This window comes from Chanos chanos, chromosome 14 (assembly GCF_902362185.1).
Source record: "Chanos chanos chromosome 14, fChaCha1.1, whole genome shotgun sequence".
In the NCBI taxonomy this organism is placed as follows: domain Eukaryota; kingdom Metazoa; phylum Chordata; class Actinopteri; order Gonorynchiformes; family Chanidae; genus Chanos; species Chanos chanos.
The window spans coordinates 10,450,537-10,469,865 of NC_044508.1; the positions used below are offsets into that span (position 1 = coordinate 10,450,537).

General features: G+C 43.1%; 1 protein-coding gene across 1 annotated transcript in view; it reads right to left on the minus strand.

Moving 5' to 3' along the window:
* Positions 1-888: 888 nt before the first annotated feature.
* wwc3 (WWC family member 3) overlaps positions 889-19,329 on the minus strand; it is a 30,229-nt gene continuing 11,788 nt past the window's right edge. The window contains exons 2-23 of the mRNA XM_030791890.1: positions 18,659-18,768; positions 17,152-17,355; positions 16,135-16,211; positions 15,293-15,372; positions 10,938-11,067; positions 10,392-10,538; positions 10,093-10,166; positions 8,521-8,769; positions 6,905-6,994; positions 6,192-6,739; positions 5,897-6,017; positions 5,371-5,454; positions 5,030-5,116; positions 4,722-4,917; positions 4,253-4,435; positions 3,771-3,865; positions 3,387-3,534; positions 2,854-3,018; positions 2,498-2,590; positions 2,087-2,314; positions 1,826-1,953; positions 889-1,528 (exon numbers count right to left, since the gene is read on the minus strand). Coding sequence (XP_030647750.1) covers positions 1,462-1,528; positions 1,826-1,953; positions 2,087-2,314; positions 2,498-2,590; positions 2,854-3,018; positions 3,387-3,534; positions 3,771-3,865; positions 4,253-4,435; positions 4,722-4,917; positions 5,030-5,116; positions 5,371-5,454; positions 5,897-6,017; positions 6,192-6,739; positions 6,905-6,994; positions 8,521-8,769; positions 10,093-10,166; positions 10,392-10,538; positions 10,938-11,067; positions 15,293-15,372; positions 16,135-16,211; positions 17,152-17,355; positions 18,659-18,768 — 3,304 coding nt within the window. The 3' untranslated portion in view covers positions 889-1,461. The remainder of the gene's footprint in view (positions 1,529-1,825; positions 1,954-2,086; positions 2,315-2,497; positions 2,591-2,853; positions 3,019-3,386; positions 3,535-3,770; positions 3,866-4,252; positions 4,436-4,721; positions 4,918-5,029; positions 5,117-5,370; positions 5,455-5,896; positions 6,018-6,191; positions 6,740-6,904; positions 6,995-8,520; positions 8,770-10,092; positions 10,167-10,391; positions 10,539-10,937; positions 11,068-15,292; positions 15,373-16,134; positions 16,212-17,151; positions 17,356-18,658; positions 18,769-19,329) is intronic.

Sequence of the window (19,329 nt, forward strand, 5' to 3'; positions counted from 1 at the left end):
CAGGGCGCAATGCAAAGTACCCAGAGCAATCTGATAATTACATTTAATGTGCGGTTTTACTGAGTGGCAGCCAAACTCCACAAAAATCATTCTAACGAGGGGGCTTTATATCTTTACGCTTCAGCAACTTTAAATGTCATTAATGATTACACCAGCAATTTAGTTTTCCCCCTTAGTGTTACCCTAGAAATGCTGACATGAGACTTGCTCTTTGTTTTAAAGCCACATATAGTCAGATATACACATATTTTATGAGTTAATCAAAACTTAAACAATTAATGGACACGACATACTTATTTTAAACTGAGAAATACACGCTCAAAGACGCGCCACAGAGCACAAGTGACAAAGCTGCTCTGTGTGTGCGTAAGCGCTGCTCTTCACTCAAAATCATTTTACAATACCATGCTTATTAGAGGGTGGGCAAAAAAAAAGGTTGAAAAAGTCTGATGTTTATGACCAGCTATGAAACGGGACGAGAAATTAGGAGATTCAGTTTACTCATTTAAACAGCATGGAAACAGTCTCAGGCACAACCTGGTGGCAATCATGCTTGAGAAATAAAGGAGAAAAATGCAAAGGCATTGAGTTAGCTGGGCTGCCTTAGACTACTGTCATTCTATGACCAAGGTCATCTTAAAATTAGCACAAGTTATTTTAATGGGTTTTTTTTTTTTTCCATCACAAAAGAGGTAAAACTGTATACGTTTTCAAATGTATATCATTAGTAAAAAAAACAAAAAAAAACAAAAAAAAACTGAAAAGTGTTTCAAAAATTCATCAATATAATGAAACGAACAAGTAATAGTTAATATTAATAATTTTAATATAATAACAGCACAAAGGACAATGACAACTGTAATAAATGTGGATTAAAAAAAAAAAGTGACATTTTAAGTAAATAACTTTAAAGAAATCAGGTAACAGAAACAAAATCAGCCAAAAGTTCCATTCTACTGTACGTCAAAACACTTACAGTAAGTGCTATTTGTTTTAAGCTTTATAAAATACATCAAAAAAAAAAAGCAGGAAGCATTTTTATTTCCTTCAAGGAAAAGTACTATAAAATAACTTACAGTACAGTGAATTTGTCTAAACTGGCTTTGTTCCCGTCTTCCAGCCTTAAGTAAGCACAAACATCGAAATATCAGAAGTAAATCGTACAGGAGTAAAAAGATATTTTGTTCTCTTATAAAACAGCCCTTTCCCCCCTAAAAAACAGGGGAAACCAGCCAAGATGTCCATAATTACATTAAATATATGTGTACATGTGTGCATCGGTATATTCACACACAAATACCCTTTTCGTATAGCTTTTGTTATTCAAAACTTGCATATCAATAGCTTTACATTTGATCTTTGTGCTGAAATATCTACATTTTGTTCTAATTACTTCATGGGCTTGAATACAAAAAAAGACAAATACTTCATATTTGATCAACGCGGCGTAGAAGCACACGCTCATACATCGTCAGCAGGCAGCGGCGGGATGTTAAACCGTGGTCTAGTGAAGAACGCCATCTTTTCTCTGCACACACACACACACACACAAAGTGAAAAAGACTACTCGTACAGTGTCCACTCAGCCAAGTCTTATGACTTCAGGCACAGAAGGTTGAAATGTTTACAGTAGAGAATTATGTTTCTCACATGACAAAACAGGCAGTACAGGTGAGAGTAACATAAGTGATATTCCAGTCAGCACTGGTGTAGGTTACACTGGTCATAAGAGTTGGTTATCATGAGATATAAAGGATGACACGATTTCAGCACAATGGGTAATGAGTCAGCATGTCTAAAGGATTATAAGATATTGATCACATACCTGAAAGTCTGAACTGGGAGGGGCTCTTTGTGGCTCTGCCCCCTCATTTGCATAACTTCTTTGGAGGCCTTCCTCAATCTCCTCTCCACTGCTTCCTCCTGCCTCTGCTCCTGTCTGCTCTGCCTCGCCTGAGAGAAAGATAAACCATGTAAAGACATCCTCACTGGAGCTCTCTAAAGTGAAATGAATTGAGTAAACTTGAGCAGAATAATAAAAAAAAAAAAGTGTTTCAGAGTTTGTTGTTCTGCAGAGCTGCAGTACCTGTCTCTGGGCCTCTCTGAGGAGACTGCGGAAACGCTCATCACGCAAGGCCCAGTGGGGCAAGTCAGTGACCTCTCTCCCCTGGGGTTCCTCCAGTCTGACCTTCAGCTCCCTCAGAGCGGTCAGCTCCTCGGCCAGTTGCCTCTGGCGTGTCCTGCAGGCCTGGAGGTCCAGCTCCAGGTCCAGGGAGGTGCGCGTTGGCTGTTCAGCCAGGGAGGAGCGATAGGACTGCTACCGCCAGAAAAGACAGAGGGGAAAAAAAAAACAAAACAAAAAAAACCCCAAAAAACAGATGAGACACACAATGTGGAAGTAGAGAAGACTTGGGATTGGACCAAGTTGCATTACCAGACATTTACAGTCAACTTTAATGCAATATTACACTGGTTAATTTGAGTATGGCAGCTGTACCTGTTTATATCTGAGAGTGCGTCTCTCCAGAGTGTTTCTGATGAAAGGTGATTTCTTTGGCAGAGTGGAGCTGTCGCTGTCACTGCGATACAACTGAAATGTCAAACCAACAGCTGTTAAAAGAACTGTGTGACCTGACACACAACATTGTACAAGTGTGTCTGCTTGTATGACTTTTCTCACTTTGTACATGTATGTACCAATTTATTCATTCCCTAGACAACATGATACTTACTTCTAGAATACGGCCTTCAAGAGAGACAGTTTGAGTGTGTATGTCTGTGCACACTGATGTTATGAGAATATCTCTGACGTGTGTGAGTACGAGGGGGCGTGTTAGTTCGTTAAGTACTCACCCTGCAGACATACTGACTGCGCGCCCCAGGCGAGAAGGTCTGCGAGCGTACTAGCGTGCTGCTCCGCATGAACGGGGAGGCGTGGCCCCAGCGCCCGCATCGCTCTTTCGGCCGAATCCTCACTGGCTCTGGGAATGCTCCCTCTGTGTTCGTCGCCTTGTCAACCTGGGAAACCACAATGACCATAATATTATAATGAGAATCTCTTCTGATGGCACTATTTTCTGCAGCAGTGTCCAGACCAAAGTGCTTCATCTACATAATAACAACAAGAGAAGCAATTCAAATGACTGAACCAAAACAACAGAGTTCAATAAAATACAACTGTAAAAATAAATAACAAAACAATAAAATAAAAGAATAAAATAAATAATAAAAAAGTAAAATAATAAACATTAAGTACTGTTGGAGCCACTCCCTTCAGACAATCTGCCAACATTGATAAATGAACTATTTTGACATACTAAAAGAAAGACTACGTAGTGATCCATTCACAGAAGGTTTGTGGAATGTGTGGTCAAAGGGAGACATACCTTCACTACGAATGTTCTATCTGCTGGCTGAACACAGCGCCCCCCTGTGGTCATGCAGATGCCCTCGGCACACAGTCCCTCTGTGCAGGGCATGACAAATGCAGTGCTATTGCTGCAGCCACTGTCCACAGACTCAGCCTGCCAGCTCCTGCAACAAAACAACAAAGCAACACACAACTCAGTGAGCATATGTGATCTGTGGTGCACATGGTAAAGCTAATGAGAACTAACTTTAGTCAAAATTTTCTGTGCAAAGGACAATGTGCTGGATAATAAAGTGTTATTAGGCCAATTTTATTCTTTTAAAAAAACGAAAGGTTTTTAAATACTGAAGTTGAGTAAGTGTGGGTGATGTACGAACTGAGAGACTTGGTGTTTGTGTACCTCTCAGACACGGCCTCTCCCTGCTCCTCTTTCCTGTCCTGTAGCTCCTGCAGCTCCTCTGCACTGAGCTCCAGCTCTCTCTCCCCTTCCTCCAGCTGCAGGTGGGTGGGTGGGAGGTTACGTGATAGTTCCAGTAAGAAAATTCATTTCAGGTAAGTGAGACAGCCATTCTTAACCACTTCACCTTCACATTTGTACGGACACAATGTCTGCTCTCTGAGAAGCATCATGCCACAGTATTCATACTCATATTACGCTTTACACATTAAGATCTTTTAATGAATCCTGAAACACATGACAAATATCTAAATACCAGTGCAAATATTCATCTTCTTCAGAAATTTCTCAGTCACTCTCACTCATGGACACACACACACATACATATACGCACACGCATATACACACACACCCCAACCCAGTCATGCACTAGCCAAAAAAGGTTTCACTACACTCAGGCTGAGGGTTACACTCAGGCCACTTACTTTTGTCCTTTTCTGGGGATCTTCCTCTTCCTCACATTCCACCACGCTGCGGTTATGATGTTCACTGACACCGCTGGGCTCTGCCTTCAGGTTGTCTGTGCTGGTCTGCATCTGCACTCTGTGCCACTGGAACACCATCTCTGTGCCACCTACACAGTCGGTTAGCCCTATCTGTGCCGTGCCCTGGCGAACAGACGCACAAAACCAGTGTTACTCCCGTCACGGCTGCACACATGATACAACACCACCGTGACTACTAACTCGCTCACACAAAGTGGTGTTTCAAAGAGTCAAATGTTCACCACATGCAACTTTGATCTTTCAGACCAAAGCGCCATTATGGTTTTAAAACATGTTCTGCAATATCTGCACTCATTTTTTTCCCCAGAGGTGCACAATTTAAAAAGGGAATATAATTGATTGTAGTAAATTTGAGAGGTAAATAAACCCAATTTAATACTTTTCTCACCAGTATATCCTCCTGACCCTGTGGCCCCACAGCCCAGAGGACCAGTTGCAGTGTGTGGGCTCCCAAGCCCTCGTTGGGCATTGGAATCTGGAAACCCTCATTAAAACTGAGCACAGGACGCGGTTCCTGAGCCTTACAGCAATAATACACACACGGCCGGCTCAAATCTGCAGGCGTCACGTGCACCTTCACATACCTGACAACATCAAAGAACGACATGCGCTGCACGGTCAAAAAAAACATCAAAAAGAAAAAGGATAAAATACATTGCAGAATATTTGAAATGAAGGGAAAAAAGACGAGCTTACACTTTGTAACCCTCTCTCAAGGCGGCCTTATTTACGTTTTTCAGCTGAAGCACATGCAGCAGGAGACATCGTGAATTTATGTCATACCTTAGAATACAATGACAGACAGAGATGTCAGCAAATGAAAAAAAAACGACCACTTTTTCAGGAAGAATTACACTTTACTGGAACATTTGGGACATTTTGATATTATGTGTGAGGTATAACGAATATGCCAGTGTCTTTAAAATATCAGGCTATTAGACTGTCAGCTTTACAGCAGCATGTTTGATGTGTGTGGGTGTGTGTATGTGAGTGTGTGAGTGTGTGTGTGAGTGTGTGCGTGTATAAGAAGTATTTACAGCAGGCCGAGCTGGATCTGGACTGGTTCGGGTGTGGTGACCGGGTCAGGGGAGTAGGTGACCTCCTCTGCCTCTTCCATTCTGCTGGGTGAACAATTCAGACTAATTAGTTTGCAAGCTGTGCACAAATACATGGTTCAGCTAAGGACACACTTGGGGGAGAGAACTGGCATTTTAGAGCTGAACTAATAAAAGATAACGCTGGAAAAAAAATGCCAGGATGGAAAAAAAAAAAACTTCCACCTGAACATGAGCTGCAGTTCACCCACCAGGCACTAGGTGGAACCAGTGGGGAGACATTCCTGAAGATCTGAGATCTCTTGCTTACAAGATGCATGCAAATCAAGTAACTTTATTCACTACAGACTATAACTTTACAAAAATGAACTTTAGGAACTCTTTCCTCAGATATGTACATTTATAGCTCAGTGTTTCAAGGTACATCACTCTGCGTGTGTGTGTGTGTGTGTGTGTGTGTGTGTGGGTTGGGGGGGCTGGGGGTGGCAGGGCAGTGGTTAGTACTGACCTCTTGCTCCAGGCCTCAAACACACCACTGTCTGTGGCCAGAGCATCCTCACTCACTTCTGCAGACACACGTCTCACCCTTCTACTGGTTCTATTGGCACTATTACAGCGCAGGGTCACTCCTACAGGATCAGAGAAAGAGGGGGAGAGGGGGAGAGAGAGAAAGAGAATATTTATAGCCACAGGAGCATATGCTTCTCAGATACTGCATAATCCTCACTCTCTATCCCCTGTTCTCTCATTTTTTTTCACATGTATCATAACTTTGCAGAGGAGAAGCGTGTGACCTCACTCACCTGTCGAGGTATATGGCCCTTGGGAGCCACTATCTTTGTGACATTTACCCTCGAGCAGGTTAGCAGCTGCAGGGCCACTGGCCTCCGCCTCACTCTGTCTGGAAGCTTGCGGAGGAGCTGTGGATTGGCCCCTAAGCTCCTCCATTAGTCCCTGGCTAGCCAGCTCCATATACTCCTCTGTCATCTGGGTGAGTGGGCAGTCCTGGGTGGAGTGGTAGGGTGTGTCCATAGGTGAACTGGGCGGGGACAAGGAGGAGAGGGAGGAGCGAGAAGAGAGGGAAGCCAGAGACTGGGGCGTGTCATGGGAGCGCTTGGGCCCAAACCCGATTCCGTCTCGACCCAGGGTTTCCAAGGGCAACAGGTAGCGGAGGTGAGGGTCTTGGGCCGAGTCCACGCAGCCCTCGGGACGCTCATACTGAGGAATGCCATAAATATCAGTGAAACTGATGGAGCTGAGGGAGCCGCGGCTGGACGCTAAGGAACCACGACTGGAAGCTAAAGAGCCGCGGCTACTGCTGGATGACGCCGTCAGATTGCTGGCAGAGAGACTGAAGGAATGAAGAGGAGATAAATTCAAATAAAGAACAGTGAGATATAGGATAAAAGTACGTAAAAAAAAAAAAAAACACCCAAATGCTTTATCGGCACCATCTGTAATCAAAGGCTGGTGCCTGAGGCATGCGAGCGGTTAGGAACAGAAGTCTGTGTGGTACCTCCTTAGCTGTGAGTGTAGATAAGTAGCAATACGTGTGGCCTCTTCTAGCTGTCTCAGTAGCACATTCCTCCTCTCCTGCAGCAGAAGTCTGTGCAATGACAAACAAAAACAAACTTTCAGTCGTAAAGCACTCTATATCCTTCAACCCTCTGTCCCATAACCACACGACTCCACACGCTAAGAGACTAATAACACATAGCAGCAAATATAAAATGTGCTGTGTCAAACCTAAGCAACGCCAGGATATTCAAAACAGCGTCCATTACTGATCAACATCCATACAGTGCCTTATCCTCTTTAAACAGAAATGGGCCCATATCTTATTTTACAGTGGTTTGAAGATGTTGTGTATGTCAGTCAGGTACAACCAAGGAACTTCAACAGGGTCTGGCTCTCCTATATTAAATATGCAGAAAACCTTTCTAAGACACGCAAGTTACTGACTTAACTAGATTTCTTCTACGCTTCAGTCGCTCTCATTTTTCCTATTATGTTCACGCATTCATGGGTTTTCCCCTCTCCTCTGTTCTTTTACATACACGTAAGTAACACATTCAACACGGCAGGTATATTCCCAGAGAGTCTGTAGTGTTCAGAAAATGTCTTCTCTCCATTCTCCTGCCCTCATCTTCCTATCTGTGTTACTGCTGCATTTTAAGAACTGAAAAAAAGGTAAGGCTAAGATATCAGCACAGATGAACACTTATCAGGGCCAGTGGATGAGGGAATGAGGGCACCCTTATTTTCCACACAGAGGATCTGAGCTTAAACATTCACAATAGCATTAGGTTTGGCAGATTCTCTGATTGTAAACACACAATGACACAGGCATGCCTTGGAAGAGGGCATCTAATGTTTACAGAAATTCTCTTTCCGTGCCCTGTCTGGAGGGTCGGATTCTTCTCTGTTTTTCTGGCACGGTATCCGCGGTATTGGAGCCAGGCCTGCAAATTGTCTGAACTGTCTCTAAATTTGTAGGCGCACTCTGAAACGCAAAAAAAACCCCAAAAAACTTTTGATTTTAGAGACTGGAAAATTCCTACAGAGCTGCTATGGCCTGCGTGTTATGTTATAACTAACCACCCTCCTGGTCTCAGCGAGTTAGGCGCGTACAGTAACGAAGTTAATCAATATTTCCACATTTTTTTTCTCAAACATACCATATTATTTCTCTGTCAATGTTTTGTGCAGGGCACTTGGATAGTAAAAATGATAAATAAAATCATAAAGAAGCATTCTCAGGAACTTTATACGCCCCTAGTCTTTCATTTACTTTAAGCTCCTCTGGACACGCACAGCTCATCTGTGACCGCTCAGGTAGGTGTTAGCAGCATTGCGGCTTATGTAAGAATCTGCTCCTGGTGATGTCAAGCTTTTCGAGCGCGGGGTCACTCCTCATTATTCACAGCAAGTACGAAGTGTAAAACCCCGTTCCAAAACAACCGTAAGGAAATCAAGGTGCTCCCCCAATGTCGTCAAAAAGAATCACAATGGAAAAAAAAAAAAAACTGGAAACACGCCCCCTATCCTTTTTAAACTCTGTGGTCACAAAGCGAACGCTGGGAATGTTTTATCATAGTGTTTCTGCTAGCAGCTTGAGGCCTGAGCACTAACCTTTGGCTGGCTCCTTGGCTCTGGGTATTGTGGGCTCTCTGCACTTCCTCCTCCAGCCTGCGCCTCTCCTCCTCCAGCTGGTGGAAAGCCTCCGGGGGGCGCTGTTGTTGGCTCAGCAGCGTGATCTCCTGTAGGAGAGCCTCTTTCTCCCGCAGCAGCTGCAGACAGTCCCTGTCTCGGTCAGCTTCTGCTCGACCAGACCAGCTTTCACTGTCCAACTGAGCCAGCTGGTGCTGAATACTGGACACTCTGTGTGTGTGTGTGTGTGTGTGTGTGTGTGTGTGTGTGTGTGTGTGAGATAGACAGAGTGTGAGAGAGAGTGTGTGTGAGAGAACGAGACAGAACGGTCACAGGGAAACGAAAAAAGGAGACAGAAACAGAAAGAACAAAAAAAAAAAAGTGAGGAATCAGTGGGAAAACAGAATGAGAAAAAATAAGAATTCAAACACCATACTTTTATGGAGAACAGTGTCAGAAATGTCAGTCTATCAACAAACAACAACGTTGGCCATCATGATGAAATGCGACGGAAAACTTTGGTCATGATCAGCATCACATGTTACGTGAGAGGTTCAGATAACGTAGATGTAGTGGCAAACGGTGAACCGTATTACAGCATAACCGTCTTAAAAGCTTTAAGAACTGGAAGCCAAGTTCCATTATCTACGGCAAAAGCAGGTGTGTTCTCTTACAAGGATAAGAGAGCAACCCTAAGAGCGGCTGCTGGACGTCTCTGACTTCATCATAAATGCAAAAATTGCATAATAAACTGTGTTTATGTGTTCTGAAGTTCAGAAGATGTGACTCAGCGACAGAGCATGCAAGTTTCCACAGGTCTTGCTCGCTCTCTTCCTTTTTCTCTCTTCCTCCCCTCTCTCTCTCTCTCTCTCCCTCTCTGATGTCACTGCTGGCTCTCCTGCCAGCCACACTGTCATAGCGATGTGAGCCTTGTAAAAAGTCAGCATGGAAGCAGGGTAATAACACAGGAGTCGCCGCCACTTAACACGCATACTGTTCGCAACAAGCCACAATCAACATACAATGCAAACTGTTTACAGTTGTGGTAAATTATTACTAGCAGACTGAACTTAAAGCAAAGAAAACTACGTTATATAACAATGAGTATGATACGCTTTATGGATACGAGGGACGGGAAGGTTTGTTAAATCACTCAAAAAGCAGCATTAACATCAATTACACGGCTAACATGCAAACTGGCTGAGGGCGAAGACTGCAGAGCCATCAGAAGAGCGTTCCCCCCACAGTGTGACTTCTCCATCCTACATAACCTCTCCACTATAATTAAAGCTTTAAATTGTTCTAGAAACTCGGCAGGACGTCTTTAGCAGGCTAGCTACTGCTTTGATGTCTGTCTTGATTCAATTACCTAAAGAATGGGGCTCAAAGCTGTCGAATGAGCACTGGCATAAAGCAGCAGTCCTGAACGGATGACGCGGGGCATTTCATGTAGTTTTACCTGACACATCGTGTAGTTTTACCTGAAGTAGTGTGTAATTGTTCAGAGGCTTTAAAGTCATTCGTGTGGATTGACAAAATATCTGTAATACTTACTTTTTCTTGGCTTCCTCATACTGCCAGTTGAGTCTGACTTTGTCGACTAATGGTGAGGATTCGTGGGTGCCAAACTTTGGGAAGTAAATTAAGAACATTATCAAACTGATGACAAAAACAATTTTATCAATTACTCTTTTCAATTATGTTTCAAAATAAATGTTTTGGAAAAAAATAAAAGCATTTTGAAAGTATGCACGACATGCATAATAATAATAAGCCCTGCCATTCACACAAGGTATAAATGAACATATTAGAATAGCGTAACAGAAGGACAGAAGCTCTCATGTTAAACTAACCTCTCCCATAAGATCGGTCTGACAGCCGGTATCACAGTATTGTTGTATATTGCAAGAGTCACCCAAGGTTCCCGCATTGTTGGCCACCTCGTTTATGGAGTCACTGATTGACAAACTATGGAAGTTCCCTGTGAGCTTAGCCAGGCTCTGATCAACAAAGAAAAAAGGAGAATAAATTAAAATATATGGGGATTACAGTATGATACACACAAACTACTGCAAAGCAAAGAAACAAGATGAAGGTTTACTGCAGTGAGTGGCCACAGGGTGGCAGTACTCCATACACGGCGGCAAGGTTAGAAAAGAGACTGATTGTGCTCAACACTAAAGAAGTCTTCAGATACCACAGGACAATTACTCACTTGAAAAGAACTCAAAACAGCTTCGTCATGCAACAGATGCAATACACTATTTATAATTTCACTATTCAAATGACATCAAAAATCGGCTCAATCCCATTCTGATGATGGTGGTTTTACTGCTGATGAGCATCATGATGAAGATGATGATGATGCTGACGAAGAAGAGCCGTGAGTCTACACTGACCTGAATGAGGTCCTGCCTCTCTTTCTCGCCTGTGCTGATGGCCTTCTTAATGCTGCGCAGCTCGGTAAAGATTGCCTGTGCCTCATCCAACTTGTAATTGGTCTGACTGCTAGACATCTTCCTGTCAATCCTACGGCACGGACACACAAACAAATAAAAAAATCAAACACACACACACTCACATTAGTAACTGGTCTAATGAATACATAACCTCGAATTCTTTCATCACTGTTTAGTCTTAATATGAATACAAACACATACACACACATACAAAACACTACACAGACAGTGAGATGGACACTAGATACATAAACACCCTTAAGTGTTCACATACTTGCCTCTGGTGACAGCTATTTGGTGTAATGCAAAAGGTAAGGTTATTTTCTCTCTCTCTCTCGCACACAGACATAGGGACAAAAAAAATAATAATAAAAACTCATGTATTTATTTTAACACATTACACTGTACACTGAATGCTCTGCGTTAGCTGTGACAAAATGGTTTTTAAAAAATCAGGTCAAAGTGTGGAATGACTGAAACGTTTGGTTGTTCACCAGCCGAGTAGTTTTCACAGACTCGCACCATCTCCCGAGCTTTGCATATACTGCGCATATGCGTATGTACACAAACACCTAAATATAGTTTACACCAGAGTCCATACCAAACACTTCACACACCTAATTATAAAGAGTTAAATTAGGTATGACATCAGCGCTTCTTTAAGTAAAACACGGTGTTACGCGACCAATGCCGACCGAAAACCTCGTTGAATCAGTTGTTATCTAGCCATGTAACTGAACACGATACGCAAAACAGTACTACGACACACTAACATGAGGGGAAAACACATTCTTAAAAGAACAGCAAAACCCCTTTTACACTCATTTTACCAATGGCGAAGAGGGAAGGAGCTTCTGAGACATCATTACGCACATAAGAACGAGGATTTATTAAAAACAAGGATTAGCGCGCATACCTATCTGACAGTCTGGTTAAGTATTTAGCAACGCAGGAATAATATTGTTATAACTTAAACCAGCTTCTACTCTCAAAGGTATAATAATTAGGCGACTGAAACGTGAGAAGGCTACGCTATAACCCCCTCTAGTCGGAGAATGTCTGACTTTTAAAGGCGACAGAACACGCCGGAACATAAATCCCGGAAAGTGTTGGGCTACGTCTGTAAAGTTCGTCACAGAAACAGAACACCATTCAAGCTCTTTAAAGAAGACATCTAGACATGCGGAAAACCTGGTCAAGAACTTGTGAACATTTCAGCACCTCAAATTCTCACATTCTCAACTGACCACACTTATTCATGTACTACTTGTAGCTACACTGGGACCTCTTTGTTAAATATCAAATGATCATAATTTCAGACTCCAGCGTCTTTCGGACACTGTCAAGGGATTTCAACTCTCATCTCAGCCTGTTTAGGATTCTCCAGACAAAAAGAGTAGACACATGGAGAAAGCAAAAGAGAAAGTTTGTGAGACAAAAAAAAAAAAAAAGGAATGACAGAAAATGAGAGTGGGAGAGAGAACAAGAGAGCGTAAGAGAGAGGGAGAATGTGTGCGAGTTAGTGTAAGAGGAGAGCAGGGGCGAGAACAGCGGTGTGTCTTTTACATCACTGGCGTCTGGCGTAGTGCCCGAACCCTCGCAACGGCCCGCTTCCTCCAAGTCCGCCTCCTCCAACAGCAGGTACTGTTAGCCTACTCAGCCTGCTTCTTCCTCCCCACACAAGCAGCGCTTTGTTCCCCATCCAACCTCAACCCCAACCCAGCCCAAGGCCCTCCACCCACCTCCACCCACTCAAACACCTCAACACAGGGCAGGGTGATACTCAAATACAGATTCAGTTCAGACAGGGCACAGACTAGGTCAGTCGTTAAGCTACAACAGCCTTGAGACAGGATACATAGGACCATGTTAAATAAGTCTACAAAGACTAACTACACAGGAAACACCGCTGTACATCCATGGCACCTTGCTTTACGCTGAAACTAATGCATGCTCATTTGAACAACGACACTGGATAGAACTGGCGTCGAAAACCAAAGAACTTCCAACCTTAGTGTGTTATTACTTTGACCCTTTGAAATACATGAGGAAAAAAAAAAGGAATATAACGGGTGAATAATCCTGAGATGGACAGACAAGGACTACCCAATTTCAAAGCTTCTCATAAGACATGAGAGATGAGGTCACCCTGTGAATGTGTGTGTTGTTTTTTAGGGTGTTTTGAAAATCAATTCTCTGCAGGGACTGGTACCGCGGCGCTATGAGAAAGCTTTTATCAACAGTGTTGCAATCGCTGACACTCTGCACTGATTCCATTCTCTCAGCTGTGCTGCCGCTATCCTGTTTGAGCCAGTATTCTTGTTACTGCTCCACCTAAAACCCTGTTGCCTTCATTAAACTGGAAAAAAAGGCCCCACTGTCTGTCATTCTAGACATGACACAATTAAATCACAAACCACATATAGGGAGTGGGGGAAAAAAAAAACGTGGAACATGTACTGCCAACGTCTGCCCTTGAGACACAAAACAAAGAGAGTTCGTCTGTTTTCAGATGAAAATGAAGTCGTCGGACTTTCTATTTAACACACTTTCTTTCTCTCTCATTCTGTATGTAAACCACTGTGACATCTTTGGAAAAGGCATCCTCTTTAACAGCATGACTTGTAAGGGGATTTCCATTTTGGCGTTTGTTTGTTTAGACAGTTGTGATGGACTTTTTAAAGGATAATTACTGTCAATTTTCACAGTCGAAGAACCCCCTGTGGAACTATGGGGTTCTGAATACTTCTCTGCAAAGTATAAAGGACAGTGAGAAAGAAAAAAAAAAATAAACAGTTAAAAAAAAAAAAAAAATCGTCCCAAATGGATGGACAGTACTCTGAGTGGCGTGGCTTCAGCCAGCTATTCTGGGAGCCACTCGACTTGTGTTCTATCTAAGAGATAAGGCCTCTCACTGGGATGCAGGAAGCTCTGAGGAATTTGCTGCCAGATATCTCTGTTTTTCAAACTGCTTTCAAGCACTTTTTTTTTTCAACCGCTGCACCCCCACCCCCACCCCCAACTCCCCTCCACCCCCCCACACCCCTTTCTCTGTTCTTCCTGTCCAGGACAAGCTTTGGCTCCCTGCACTCCACTGGTGCATCCTCTTCCTGAGGTGGACTTCTTTTCCAGAAAACACACACACACACACACACTCGCGCGCGCGCATACGCTCAGGCACACATATACACAGACACAGAGTGAGAGAGAGGAGGAATGTAATTCTTTCTCTCAAGAACAGAGGGGAAATCGTCTCAAACACACAAACACCCCCTCAAAAAACACAAATCCACACACTCCATGTCTAAAGAAAGAAAAACCACCACACGCTGATGGTCACTCAAAACAAAGGATGACCTGACTACTCTAGAGTTACATAAACACAATCAGTGAAAAAAAAAAAAAAAAAGACAAACCAAATTACTGTGTATAATAAGGACACTTTCATTTAAAAGGAGTTTCCTTTTTTAAAAAATTTGGGAATATGCGTCAAGTATTTGGTTCGCTGGATCGCTCCAGTGAACTACATAATACCCAAATTACCAAGTTAAAATTACATGCACAAACTGTACTTAATAAAAAACTTCTGAATCAGTTTTATTCTTTTTGGATCAAAGAAAAACAACTCATACTAACTCTGGGCTTGTTTGGGCTAGTACCATGGCTCTGAACTGTGGTCTAGTTGACCATATAAACAATGACCCACTTAACCATTACACCATTCCGTGTGCATATGCTCCTTTTAGCTTGCTGGAAATTTTTAGCGATTAATTTTTGAAAAATTTTTTCCCCCCACAGCTGAATGTTATTATTATTTTTTTTCCAGTCTTTTCTATGGTAATTACTATAATACTGAGGTTTCTCTACTTTGACAAATCCTAACAAATTAGTTTTACCTCAGCTGTCCTGGGAGTGGGAAGGAAAAGAGTGTAGATTTAAGGCCTCATTTAACAAGAGTTCAGCTGCACTTAAACCACGAGGAAAGAGACGCACGAGAAAGGTGAAGTGAAGAATAAAGTGTTTTTGATGGAACGCAAGGATGGAAAGAAACCATGACAGGGAATAAGAGAAAACACAAACATTAAGAAAAAGGGGGCTTTTCAACAATGAAAGACTGTGTCCGAGTGGGACTGCAAATGTGTGAGAGAGAGAGAGAGAGAGAGACAGAGAGAGAGACAGAGAATACAAGAAACATGAGAGCATGTACGTGTGTATATACATAGTTAAGTTTGTTTCTTTGTGTGTGTGCATCAGATGAATAGTTTGTGTAGCTTGTTAGACTCAGTAATACTCACTCCTGTAGGGTCTCCACACCCATTTCCTTAAACTGCAACTCCTGCTTCACCTGGGCCAGCTCCTGTTTGAGCCTGGACAGCTGTGGGCGTATACACCAAACACTGGTTACTATATTGTGTGCATACACATCTAACACACACATATTCACACAGAATGGGCTTCCCTAATTATATCAGGCAAAACTGTTGAGTCATCAACAATGAGACATGTCAAACACATTTACTCTGACACACACACACAGACGACAACACCCCCCTGACCCACACACACACACACACACACACACACACACACACACACACACACACACGGGAACAGGAAAAGGCCTGCCCCACAGACCACCCTTCCAAAAACACAACAAAGGAATGTCAATTCATTCCATCAGTGCAACTCCGCCCTAGCCATGAACCTTCACACTGTGTCATTCTGTGTTTGGGGGAGGGACAGGGGGCAGAACTTCCTCAAACTAAATAACTTTAACAATAAAATGACTGGTCAAATCTCTTTCAGGAATATACGTGCGTTTAACTTCTCTGGATTTGATCATCAGACCTGTCTCATGTGGGGGGAAAAAAAAAAAAAATCCAAAGTCCAGTAGGACACAGGAACACATAAATCACTTATTGGAATCCTTCACATCAAAAGCAGTAAGCTACACACAACTTCATTTATGGGAACAGACCTCAGACAGAATGACTCAATCCAAATGCTGGTACTTGAGCGCCCCACTGACAGAGGTGGCCCTGCAGTAAACCCTACTCAGGCCCCTCAGTCCATGCCGGGGGTCCCAGCCCTATGGGCCTGACGTAAGAGGCATTGTTCTCTGACCATAATGACTTACCCGCTCACGCCTACAGGCAATTTCCGCTTTGATTTGGTCAGGGTCATATTTTGCATTTGAAGAAGAGCCAGAGTGAGCTGAAAAAGAGAAGGAGAGAGAGAGAGAGAGAGAGAGAGAGAGAGAAGAGAAAAGAGAGAGGGGGGGGGGGGGGGGTCAGCATTCAGTGAAACTCAACTCCGTTGCTCTGACAGACATGAGCACGGCACAGCGGAGGTTGAGGGATACTGTATCATCTGATAGAGAAGCTTTTGTGTGGAACACTCTCCTCTCTCTCACCCCCTTCTCTTTCTCTCTCTCTCTCTTTCCTTCTTTCATTTATCTCTCAAGCTTTCTTTCTATCTTTCTCTCTCTCTGTATAGTTTACAGACTGCATTTACATCAAAGTCCTAGGGTGGGGCTTGGCACAAAATATGGAGAGCAGAGGAGAGGAAAGGAACAGATGAATGAAAAAAAGAGGGAGGCAGGTAAAAAAAAAAAGGTAGAGAGGAAAAGGAGAAGGAAGGTGAAAGAGGAGGGGTGGGGAGAAGGAAAGGAGAGGGAGGGAGGGAGGGAGAGGTAAAAAAGAAAGAGAGGCAGGGTGTGGGAGAAGGGAGCAGAGGTGAGGAGAGGGGCAGCTTCCACTAGCCAGAGAGGAAAGTCGATTCCCGATGATTTAAAGTGGGAGGAGCACCAGTGCACACATCACAAGGTAACAAAGAGAGTGAGAGAGAATGGAGTTCAAAACTGATAAATCAGCACGCTGTGTGCACAGAGGGGAGTCAAGAAAAGCCATTAATGTGTGTGTGTGTGTTTGTTGGCAAGTATATGTAAACTCATACTAATCTCATCCCAGAGAAATGAGTCAGAGATAAACGAATGTCTGTCTGGAGAAAGGCACAACAGACAGTAGAACTGTGTCTAATTGTGTGTGCAATTTTGATACTGATCATACTGATTACGTGTCTGAATCTATAGAGATGTTTGTGTCCGTCGCTACTGGGGTGTGTCTGTCAGTTAGTATGTGTTAGCATATCTCACAGCTGCTGATTGAGCGGTTGTCCTCCTGGGAAAGTTGATGGAACAGCTGCATCTCTTGCTGGGCTAACTCTAGCCTCTGTTGCTTGATCAGGTACATCTCCTTCTTGGCACTCAGTGCTTCCTGTGCCACCACCAGGTACTCTTTCAGCATCCGTTCCTGCTCCTGTCGCCATTGCGTCCGCGGGTTCTCTATCTGCGTAGTCTCTGCGTGGGCAAGGGGGTGACATTGCCCGTTGAACAAAGCTTGATTCGCAAGACTGTCGAGCTCTGTGATCTTGTATTCATAAATCCAAATTAAAAGCAGTTAAGTAATACCTGAACTGAATGAGGGTTTAAGACAGAAAGTATCTTCAATAGATTTGGACTGGACTTGTGCCTAATGCTTTACCAGAGTAAAGCTACAACTTGGCATCTAACTGTACTGTCTTCTTTGCCAAGATACTCGCATTAACCCTTCATTCGTTTCAGGTTATGTATCTCCGTGGTTAAGCAACATTTGATGATTAAATTAAAATTTATTGCCGGGGATCAGATAGACTTGCATGTCCATTTCTGGGAACCATGTACCCACTTTCATTTGCTAGAATCAATTAGTTAAAATGGACCTGCAGTTCAAAAGTGAGCTAAAACAGGTGATTGGTCCAGGTATTCTTAAATTATTCAGACGCAAGTTGCTGCGGTTGGGGGCTGAATTACGTTCTTCCTTAACACACGTGCTCAGATGCCAATTGCTTGACTTGACAGCAATGTAGTTAAACTTAAACCAGAAGTCTTCAACCTCTTCTGTGAAGCTGCTTTTTTCAAAGATCCACTTTTTTAAAGACTGAGCTTGGTCCCAAGCTATTCGAGTGTCAGCCTGCAACTCGATCAATCACACATGACTTTAAGTAAAGCGGAGCGCAATATGGCTGATATTATGATTTGCTTTTCGGTTAATTTCGTAACTAAAGATGAGGGAGGTGCTCTGTTAGAGATGTGAGATTAGTTTGTGATTGTTTGTGCTTGCTCACAGACCTTGAAAAATAAGTAACTCCGTACAGTAGTTTTGTCATTTCTCAGTAAGCTACTTTTTGGCATGCTACGACACTCGTATCTTCGGAGCAACACATTGAAAATGTCTAGCTAAAAACTCTGTCCATCAACCTTTACATATGCTTTAATACAGCTGCACTAAACTCAGGGAGATAGACCCTAAATTCTCAGCATGTGAAAGACTTTGCTGGCTTTAGGTGGATAGGACGGTCTTTTTAAAGGGACAATTTGCTTGCCTAACAGCGGAATCTCACTAGTCATAATGAATCATTAATGTGAACTGCATGACTCAAATCTCAAATAAACCAACTGACTTCATATTCCAGCATATGCCAATAAAAACTACCACCACCGGCCTACAAAATGGGGGGTAGGAAACGGGCAGGCCAGATGGTGAAGGGTGGAGCTGAACGTGTTTGGTTCTTAAAGAACGCCGCGGCAGGCAGGAACAAGGAGCGAAAGGAGCTGGACTTACTGTTGATATGGTCGATGTAGTAGACGCCCACCTGCTGGTCATACACTACCTCCCACCCCAGAGGAAGTTCATCCCCCACACAGTCAGCAAAAGTCAAGGGTTTAGTAATCCTGCAGGAATACAGAGAATGAGGAGAGAAATCATACGTTACAACAAAGCACAATACTGTGGTACAGTAGTTACGCTAACCCCATCAAATACCTCAAAAACGTCCGCGTCCATACACGATAACTCCCGTCTTTAATAGAAATGGGCCATAAATATCAGTGAAAACACGGCTTTGAGCATTGTAACATCATGGGTGGGGTTTAAAAAAAAAAAAAAGAAAAAAAAAGAGTTGTGGTGGCATTTGAGAAATCTTGACAATTTCTTGAGAACACTAATGAAAGCATGTTCAGTCACTCAACGGTTGCTGGTCTCTTCACCCTGGGGTCAAAAATGCGTGCGTAGTGTAGTGTGTAGGAAGAGACGACCCATAAACACATTCCTTACAGAGCAATCTGGCCTTAAACGTGGTGCCCTGCCATGTAAGTACCACACTCCCACTCGAATCCGGATTGAGATATCACTTCTTTGATTACGGTTAGGAGAATGTAAATAAGAAGAATAAAGTCTGGCGTTGCATAGGAAGTTGCAGAAACTTCTGAGGGAGTCAAAATATAATTGGTTTG